This window comes from Calidris pugnax, unplaced genomic scaffold (assembly GCF_001431845.1).
Source record: "Calidris pugnax isolate Ruff unplaced genomic scaffold, ASM143184v1 scaffold205, whole genome shotgun sequence".
Taxonomy (NCBI): domain Eukaryota; kingdom Metazoa; phylum Chordata; class Aves; order Charadriiformes; family Scolopacidae; genus Calidris; species Calidris pugnax.
In genome coordinates, this window is record NW_015090943.1 from 239,543 (window position 1) to 249,231 (window position 9,689).

Below are 9,689 nucleotides of genomic sequence, written 5' to 3' on the forward strand. Positions count from 1 at the left end.
CCTCCTTCCCAGCACCCCAGTAACTCCCTTGGGAAAACCCATGGTTATTTACGGAGCGGGGAGCACGCAGTAACGTCACACCACCGGTCCCTGGAGCCGAGGATAACGCGGTGGGGGGGACAACCAGAACAAGCAGTTGATTTTTGAGGGGATGGAAAGACTCCATCGAGCTCATCCAGAGTCCTCAGGCTCCACAGGGATTTGGGGAGATGGAAGGAGACATCCCCATCCCCAAAACCTGCATCAAAGGCTCCTTCCCGGGTGTGATCCCACAGAAACACCAGCCTGGCCCCACGGAGGGGGATGAATTTATGCTCCCACAGTGAAAGGTTTAAACCCCCCTGTGCCCAGGATGAAATCCTTCCTCTGGCTCTGACCCCCCCACACAGAAGGGTCCCTGTGTGTCCCCCCCACTCCTCCCTGGGCCAGCCAAACCATCACTTGGACCTCACCACCTCCCAACCCCGGGCTACCTGAAGTGGTGAACTGTTTGCCGCACTCCCGACACTTGAGGGGCCCGTCCGCGATGTGGATCTTCAAGTGAGCCTTCAAGTTCCCCACCTGGGTGGGTGAGAGAAAGAGAAGCTGAGATTTCCCCCCCACACCACCACCCCATTTCACCCCCCATCTCCCTCCGGAAGGACCCAAAACATCATGGGTTGGGCTCTCTGTCTCTCCCCACAACTCACCTGGTTGAATTTCTTGTCGCAGTGAGGACACTTGTGCTCCTTGTCGGTGTCGTGGGTCTCCAGGTGACGCATCTTGGAGGTGGGGTCGGAGAAGGAGCGCCCGCAGTAGTCGCACTGGTAGGGTTTCTCCCCGCTGTGGACCAGCTGGTGCCGTTTGAGGTTGCCCGAGGTGGTGAAGAGCTTGCCGCAGTCGTCGCAGCGGTACTTGGCCTCCCCTGTGTGCCGTTTCTTGTGGAGGTTCAGCAGGCTGATGAGGCGGTAGCTCTTCCCGCACTCCTCGCAGCCGTAGGGCTTCAGGGGGCTGGGGAGGGGAAAAAAATCATACAATCATAGAATCATACAATCATCTGGGTTGGAAAGGACCTTCAAGGTCATCTAGTCCGCCCCCCCCGCAGGAGGACACCCTCCCAGCAGGGACACCCCCAACTAGACCAGGTTGCCCAGGGCCTCGTCGAGCCTCACCTTGAATATCTCCAGGGAAGGGGCCTCAACCACCTCCCTGGGCAACCTGTTCCAGTGCTCCACCACCCTCACAGTGAAGAACCCTCTCCTCATCTCCAGTCTAAATCTGTTCCCCTCCAGCTTGAAGCCATTTCCCCTCGTCCTGTCACTGCAGGCCTTTCTAAACAGGCTCTCCCCAGCCTTCCTGTAGGCTCCCTTCAGGTACTGGAAGGCTGCTATTAGGTCTCCCCGGAGCCTCCTCTTCTCCAGGCTGAACAACCCCAGCTCCCTCAGCCTGTCCTCGTAGCAGAGGTGCTCCATCCCCCTGATCATCCTTGTGGCCCTCCTCTGGACCCTCTCCATCAGGTCCATGTCCTTCTTATATTGAGGGCTCCAGACCTGCACACAATACTCCAGGTGAGGTCTCACCAGAGCAAAGTGGCAGAATCCCCTCTCTGGACCTGCTGGCAACGCATCTTTTGAAGCAGCCCAGGATGGGATAGGCCTTCTGGGCTGCAGCTGCCCACTGCCTGCTCATGTCCAGCTTCTTGTCCACCAGCACCCCCAAGTCCCTTTCCTCAGGGCTGCTTTCCAATCCCTCACCCCCCAGTTTGTATTGGTGGTGAGGATTGTTCCGGCCCAGGTGCAGAACCTTGCATTTGCTCTTGTTGAACCTCATGAGGTTCACCTGGGCCCACCTCTCCAGCCTGTCCAGGTCCTTTTGGATGACATCCTGTCCCTCTGGTGTATCCACAACACCACACAGCTTGGTATCGTCCACAAACTTGCTGATGGTGCCTTTAATCTCCCTGTCTATATCATTGATAAAAATATTAAACAGTATTGGCCCCAGCACGGACCCTTGAGGAACACCACTTGTGACTGGTTTCCATCTGGACTTTGAGCCATTGTTCCAGTTCCAAATCAGCATTCTGAGCTCTCCCCCAACTCAATCCGAGCTCCACCGCCCCAGCTAGACCCCTCCAGATCCCACAGGACGCAACGCAAAAGGGAAGGGACAGGGCCAGGAAAATAAACCTCCTCCTGGAGCACCCCACCACGCTGATGGATTTGGGAGGGATTTGATCTTTTAAAGCAAAAGGCACATTTTTGGGGCGCTGCCGGTGTCATCCCACGGCTGGCACCACCCAAACGAGCTGCTGGGAGTCTCGGAGCGAGAGGCAGAGTGGTGTCGGCCGCTGGACCGGCCTCTTCCTCAAACCTCAGCCAGCCCTTGGTGTTGTCACAACCCTTTCTCCACCCTGCTGGCCCCGGTGGCACCTCCCAGCCCCCGGCGTTGCCGTACCTGTGTGTCTTCTCGTGGGCTTTGCAGGCAGCCGGGTCGGAGAAGGCTTTGTTACACTCCCTGCAGGAGAAGGGTTTCTCACCCGTGTGGATACGGATGTGCCGCTTGAAGTTCCCGGTGTGGGTGAACTCCTTCCCGCAGTCCTAGGGATGGAGAGAGACAGGTATGAGAGCAGAGAGTGACACCCAGTGTCCCCAGGAGACTGGAGAGGTGGCCCGTGGCCGGGGTTGGCCTCACCTCACACTTGTGTGTGACAGAGCCGTAGGCTTTCGACTCGGTCCTGTCGCTGTACGTGCCCGAACGCAGCAGACGGGTCTCCCCCGAGTTCTCCTGCCCGGAGTCGGTGCTCCCCGATTCGTTATCTTCGGCATTTTCTCCGTTTTCTAACCGGGGCTGCTCCTCCTCGGGGATTTTAGCCTCCTCTTCATCCTCCGCCGTCATCTCCCCCTCTTCCTCCTTCCCCTCCAGCTCCATTTCTGCCAGCAGTTGGGAAACAGGGACACCGGAGACGTGAGGAGCATCAAGACACACAGAACTCACCCACATTTCCTAACTCTAAGCCCAGGTTTAAGGTGAAGGGGCTTTAGAGCTGCTCTACTGCCCTCAGGGAAATCCCAGTTCTCTCTCTGCCCGGAGCCAGTTTGGATTTGCAGGTTTTTAGCCTTAAAATCCCAAAGCCCACGCAGACAGAGGAGCGTTTCCCATGGAGGCTCCACAACCCGCTGCGTTCAAACAGCAAAACTCTTTAATGAAATTAATTGCTGGGAAAACAAGGGGTCAGTCCTTGCCTGAGCTGAAGGGAAGGGGCAGACACAAAGCCCCCACCACCCTCCTTGCTCAGGAACCCACCTCCTGTTTCAGTGCCCAGAGAGATGTCACCCTTCGCCGTGGGGCTGCCGCTGCCGACCACGCTCTCCGCCGGCTGCGGGTGGCCAGGAAATTCGGTGACAGGGCCCTCTTGGACACCAGCCTCTGCTCCTACAAACACCAGAGTGTCCTGGGGATGCTGGAGGAGACACCAGGCCCCACGCAGCAGAGCCCAGCAGCAGGACAGGGTGCGTCGAGGGGGGTGACAGGGGGATTTTCACAGAATCACAGAATCTTCTAGGTTGGAAGGGACCTTAAAGATCATCTTGTCCAACCATCAACCTGACTGACAAAAATAGACACCCACACAACAAACAAGGAGCATCATCACTAAACCATACCTCCCAGCACTACATCAACCCCTCTTTTGAACACCTCCAGGGATGGGGCCTCAACCACCTCCCTGGGCAGCCCATTCCAATGCCTGAGAACCCTTTCGGTGCAAAAACTTTTCCTAATATCCAGCCTGAACCTCCCCTGGTGTAACTTGAGGCCATTTCCTCTCGTCCTGTCGCCTGTGACTTGAGAGAAGAGACCGACCCCCACCTCTCTACACCCTCCTTTCAGGGAGTTGGAGAGAGCAAGAAGGTCTCCCCTCAGCCTCCTCTTCTCCAGGCTGAATAACCCCAGCTCCCTCAGCCTCTCCTCACAAGACTTATTCTCCAGACCCCTCACCAGCTTTGTCGCCCTTCTCTGGACCTGCTCCAGCGTCCAGTGTCACCCACTGGTGGCTCACCTCCTTGGCCACCCAGCTGCTCTGCCTGCCCCTCGGGCTGCGCCGCTGCGGCCATGGGTGTCTCTTCCTTCCCCTCAGGGTGGGGAGGAACTGGTTTTATTCTGTCGACATCACCCAGCGCTTCCGCAGTCGACCTCTTGTCCTCGAGAGTCGCCTTGTCAGCCCCTGTGAGGGACAAGGCAAAGTGCTCCAGCTTTTGCTGCCCACGCAGGGACACCCCAACGGCTGCCAGAAGGATTCCCAAATCCCATAAAAATTCAAGGACACATCAGTCCTTCAACCGCTGGTGCCACACAAGGGGATCAAACCCCATCCGGACGCCCTTGGGCACCAGGGGATGTACCCAGGGCGTGGGTTTGGATGGTGGCTGCTCCGTTGGGCAATTCCCAGTCTCCCTGGGTGAGGGAAAGTGAGGAAACTACGTACCGATCTCGGCGGGAGGTCGCTGGATCTCAGCAGGGCTTTCTGCCGGCACGGAGAGGGACTTGAGAGCGTTACAGGCGCTGACAATCTCCTGCATCTGGAGGAAACCCGCCACAGCCAGCACGTCTTCCACGTTGTCGGGGTTCAGGCTCAGCTTGGCCGTGTACATGAACTCCAAAACCTGGCCCAGGCCTGCAAAGGAGGCGACACAGCCAGAAATAAGCTCTCACCTCTCGGCCACACCATTCTGAAAAGCCCAAAGTGCAGGAAACAACAGGCTGAAGAGCCTCCCTCAAACCCTGGGCACCAAACTGCTGCGATCAAGCAGCTCAGAGGGCTATCAGACAACCCTCTGCCTACCTGCCGCGTTGCTGATGTCGAGGTGCACCACGTCCTTCTGGTCGACGAAAAGCATCCTGAAGTACTCGCTGCAGGCCGCCAGCACGGCTTTGTGGGCCTTGAAGTCGATGCCGTCCACCACGAAGGTGCAGTCGCAGAGCAAACCCAGCTGCCTCTGCTGGTTGAGCTGTTCCAGGACTTGCTTGCTGTGCTGGGGGAAATCCATGGCTGCAGGGAGGAAAAACAAACCCCAGGAGAGGGGGTGAGACCCCAAAGCTGCGTCAGAAAGGGCCATGAAACAGGAAAGATCACAAAGACACGGATCAAGCACAACCCCACCGCCCTTCTTAGGTAAAAAACGTGGCCCAAAAAGCCTGATTTCAGCTCCTCACTACAGCCACGTGCCTCCCCCCCATCATATACAACCCCAAAAGCTCTCCTGTAACACACACAACACCGGCACGAGGCTGCAGAGAGAGTTGATTGAACAGTCAATATATTTTTTTGCCACCTTAATGGCATTTAAAACATATTTAATGCTCTATGTCCGGCCCAGCCTGTGAGCAGGAACCCTCCTGCCTCTGCAAACACATCCCTTTGGTGAGCAGGTGGTGCCACTGCTCCTGCCAAGGGCGCAGCATGGAAAGTGTTCACCGAAATCTTCAAGTTCCTGCTCATTTTAGGTGCTCACCTCCTGATACCGAGGGATTTTAAATCTTTTATGGTGTGTTTGGAGGGAGTTCTCCCCACTCGGAGCACGACTTTGGTTGAGGAATGCTGCAAACTCCTGGAAAAACCACGAAAGCCTATTTTCCAATGAGGTGCTCATCAGCAAAGTTAAAGGGCACAGGGTTTTCACTTGGCTTCATTTTCCAAAAACTGCTCCTCTGTGGGCTGAAGGGATCATTTAATCCATGAACAAGGGAGGAAAAGAAAGCAAACAGGGACAATCCACAGTTATTTGTTCAACCTGCCAGGCCAGGAAGCCCCTAAAGCTCTGCTGGCAGAGGCAAGGGTATGGTTTTGACATTGAGTTGATGCTTGGTGTCTCTCTGAAGGCTTCCAGCCCAAAGCAGTCACTTTTCTAGTTTACCAGCTCTTAAAAAAAAAAGATGGGGAGTCTCGGATCGAGGAAAAGCAACAGGTTTGGATCCACAAAACCAGGCAGCTCTGAGCACGTCCCTTCTGGATCCTTTGGAGTGTGCAGAAGCGCAGCAGGCGAGCAGGGCGGGCAGAGGGAGCCTCCTCCTGTCTGCTGAGGGTGCTAGCAACGTGTTCGCTGAGAGATCTTCCACCCAAGGCTCAATCCAGCTTCCAAAACCATTCCCAGTGGGGATGAGAAGCCCAGACACCTCTGACAGCATCAGATCACGCACGGAGAGAGAACGCTTCCCTTCCAAAACACGCTGTTTGTCTTCGCAATTAACCCACTGCCACGACTTTCCCTCAGCTCTTCAAAACACGAGGTACTTTTTAACCAAACACCCACAGCCTGTCCCAAAATACATCCCTCGAGAGCCAGAAAAATCAGTATTTGTATCAAAATCCGTCTCGGCCCCCGCAGGCATCTGACCCTGTCAGGTTTGCGAAGGAAACTCCAGAAAAAAAAAAGGAAGGATTTTCCCAGCAGGACAAGCAATGCTACCTTCCATGTTTGGAAAGCTCTGCGCAGCAGGACCTGAGAAATCACGATGGTTTGATGCACTAAAAGGCTATTTTTGGTAATTTGTAGGAGGCACTTTGCATCTGAATGATGATTTTTATCGCTCCCCGATTGGACTCGCCTCAGCTTCGCAGCCCAGCTTTGCGAAGGAAGCAAAATCCATAGAAATCCAACTCAAACTTCATCTTTTCTGTGGTTTCCTCCGTAACATCACGTTACAGCTCGGTTGGAGCATGTGAGCGCAGAGGGGCAGAGGTTGGGACGAGCTGCGTATCGTCCTCACACCCAAACCAGCACCCAACAGCTGAAATCACCTTTGCACACTAAAATCCCTAACTCCAAGCCTCAAAAATCCCAAATATCTGGACCAAAAAACCACGGTGCACCCAAAACACCACCCTGGTTCCCTGCCACCGCTCGGGCAGGGCCAGTTCGTGGCTCCGGTGCCGAGATCCATCTCCTTCCCCAACCGAATGGGGATGGATCTGGGGGAGGGCAAATGCCAAATCAGGGATTGCTAGTCCACCTGACCACTAAATTAATTACAGAATCACAGAATCTTCTAGGTTGGAAGGGACCTTAAAGATCATCTTGTCCAACCGTCAACCTCACTTTGACAAAAACAGACACCCACACAACAAACAAGGAGCATCACCATCACTAAACCAGACCTCCCAGCACTACATCAACCCGGCTTTTGAACACCTCCAGGGATGGGGCCTCACCCACCTCCCTGGGCAGCCCAGTCCAATGGCTGAGAACCCTTTCAGTGAAAAAATCTTTCCTAATATCCAGCCTGAACCTCCCCTGGCGCAACTTGAGGCCATTTCCTCTCGTCCTGTCGCCTGTGACTTGGGAGAAGAGCGCGACCCCCACCTCTCTACCCCCTCCTTTCAGGGAGTTGGAGAGAGCAATAAGGTCTCCCCTCAGCCTCCTCTTCTCCAGGCTGAACACCCCCAGCTCCCTCAGCCTCTCCTCATAAGACTTGTGCTCCAGACCCCTCACCATCTTTGTTGCCCTTCTCTGGACCCGCTCCAGCACCTCAATGCCTTTTTTGTGGTGAGGGGCCCAAAACTGGACACAGTACTCAAGGTGAGGCCTCACCAGTGCCCAGTACAGGGGGACAATCACCTCTCGGGCCCTATTAGCCTCTGTTAGCACAAACCCATCGCTGCCACACACAGATAAACCAGGACAGGTGCCCGATCTCACCCCTGCGCTGCGAGGAGCAGAGATATCCAGAGGACTGAGGCTGCGGGCGAGATGGTTGTGGTTCTCCTCCTGAGTTTTCCCCCTTCCCGGCGCTAAACTCAGCCTCTACGCGGCCATCCTGGGAGAAACGGGATGAAAAGCTCCGTTTTAAAACCCAAACCTTGTGTGTGGAAGGCGCCAAGGTCTGACACCACCGACCCAGGACCGGGCACACCCCAATTTCCCCTCGTCAGAGGCCCAGGAGCGGCGTTTCCCCTCCCGCCCTCTCCCTGACGGGGCTGTCGAGTCTCTCGTTACCCGATTAATCACAGAAAAGCTTTGTTATGAGAACACCCACGCCTGCTGCACGCACTCCCAGAGATAAATACAGCAGCTCCAGTCCCAGGGAGCTTCCCACACGAGCTCCCTTAAGCTCTCTTGCCTTACTAATGACATTAACCTCTCCCCATACCTGCCACCTGAGTGTCTACCTATTAAAAAAAAACCCCAAAGCTTGATAAATCGGAAAAAAATAATGGTTTAAACGTTGTCTTTCAACACTGTCACCATCCAGCCCTACATTCCTACACTGAGAAGATATAGAAGAAGAGAGGGTTTACTTTCTGCCTACCGTCATCTCCCTTCTCGTGTGTCAGCAGCCCTAATCCTTTCAGTCTCTGCGCAGAGGAGCCTGTCCTCATTTCCAGTAACTGATTCTGCAACAGTTTCAGTTAAAAAAACACATCAAGTTAAGAGCCGATCTCACCGGAGCATTCAAGGTACAGATGGGCTAATGATACAAGTCAGGAAACAGGGAAGGGCTCTGGAGTTTGTGGTCAGCGGCGAAACCAAAAAGGCGAGCTCACATTCAGCTGTAAGGAAGGGGGGAAAAAATAACCACATGCCATGACAAGCAGGAAAAAAACGTGGTGGAAAGGAACTAAAAGGGGAAAGACACGAGGACAGAGATGAGCAGAGACACTCTGGACCCCCCCCCAGTGAACAAACACCCTTGCAGACCCCTTGGATATTTAGTTTTTGGGCCCAGGGAGATGCTCGTGCAGCTCCCGAGGTGACAGGTAACAGGAGCCCTGGGCTGCAGCAGGCAGGGAGCCGGCGGGGCGGCCGAGATGTTGCCCAGACCTTGAGCTCTGCCCTGAAAACCACCCATTTGCCAGCGCCTGGATGAGGAACTAGGAAACCTTTTGTCTTCTCGCAAAAAATCCTGTTCTTTGCGGCACTGCCCGATCGCTGAAATTTCCACGTAAGCTTCTAATGCAGAAATGCAATCATGGAAAAACGGCTTTGCCCACGGAACGTGTCACCCGTGCCCAGAAAGCGACGCCCATAAAGGACACGTACAGGCTGTCATCATGCCAAAAAAGATGCCAGAAGATGAGAAAATTCCTTTTTTTTCCTTAAATTACTGCATGATGCTTTGAAGTTTTCTCCACTGTTCTGCTGGTGATGTCCTTGGCGTGCAGGCAGACAGCTCGTGTGGTGCTGGGGATCTTGTCTTGCACAGTCTTGGTTGTCAGGGCTGTGTCCCCCGCAGAGGCCTTACCATGTTCTGTGGGGATGGAGGCTGCCCCACACGCAGGGGGACAGGGCTTTGCTCCCAACCTCACTCCAAATCACCCCACGGCTCGGTGAGGGGACACGTGGCTGGCGAGGACCCCAGTAAGCACCAGTAGCCCCCTGTTCCCCTCACCACAGCCACCCTGGGCCTCAGCACAGGGCCCGGCAGCGACCTAGGGGGGGGTCACATGGGGTGAGAGTGCAAATTCGGGGGGGAGAGCTGTCACAGCCCCCCCTGGAGTGTTAAGGGGATGAGGGAACCCCCACGCAGCCTCCCCTCAAAAAAAAACGGGGGTCGCACATCGGGGTGGCCCCCAAACCATCTTCTTTTGGGGGGGACTCCCCAAGCAGCGAGCTGGGCCGCAGCCCCCTTTCCCCTCCCAGCCCCCGTGTCCCCCTGGGCCCCGCCTTCAGGCCCTCCAGAACCCTCCCCGGGATCCCCACAGCCCTCCCTGG

The 9,689-nt window shown here is 55.4% G+C and overlaps 1 protein-coding gene across 1 annotated transcript in view; it reads right to left on the reverse strand.

The window, feature by feature from the left end:
* The window catches only part of ZBTB17 (zinc finger and BTB domain containing 17), a 17,743-nt gene extending 8,299 nt beyond the window's left edge, over positions 1-9,444 (reverse strand). Inside the window, exons 1-11 of the mRNA XM_014951864.1 lie at positions 9,018-9,444; positions 8,287-8,371; positions 7,677-7,794; positions 4,823-5,029; positions 4,466-4,654; positions 4,040-4,204; positions 3,286-3,414; positions 2,674-2,912; positions 2,437-2,579; positions 690-990; positions 474-561 (exon numbers count right to left, since the gene is read on the reverse strand). Of these exons, the coding sequence (XP_014807350.1) occupies positions 474-561; positions 690-990; positions 2,437-2,579; positions 2,674-2,912; positions 3,286-3,414; positions 4,040-4,204; positions 4,466-4,654; positions 4,823-5,029; positions 7,677-7,794; positions 8,287-8,292 (1,585 nt within the window). The 5' untranslated portion in view covers positions 8,293-8,371; positions 9,018-9,444. The remainder of the gene's footprint in view (positions 1-473; positions 562-689; positions 991-2,436; positions 2,580-2,673; positions 2,913-3,285; positions 3,415-4,039; positions 4,205-4,465; positions 4,655-4,822; positions 5,030-7,676; positions 7,795-8,286; positions 8,372-9,017) is intronic.
* Between the last annotated feature and the right edge of the window lie 245 nt (positions 9,445-9,689).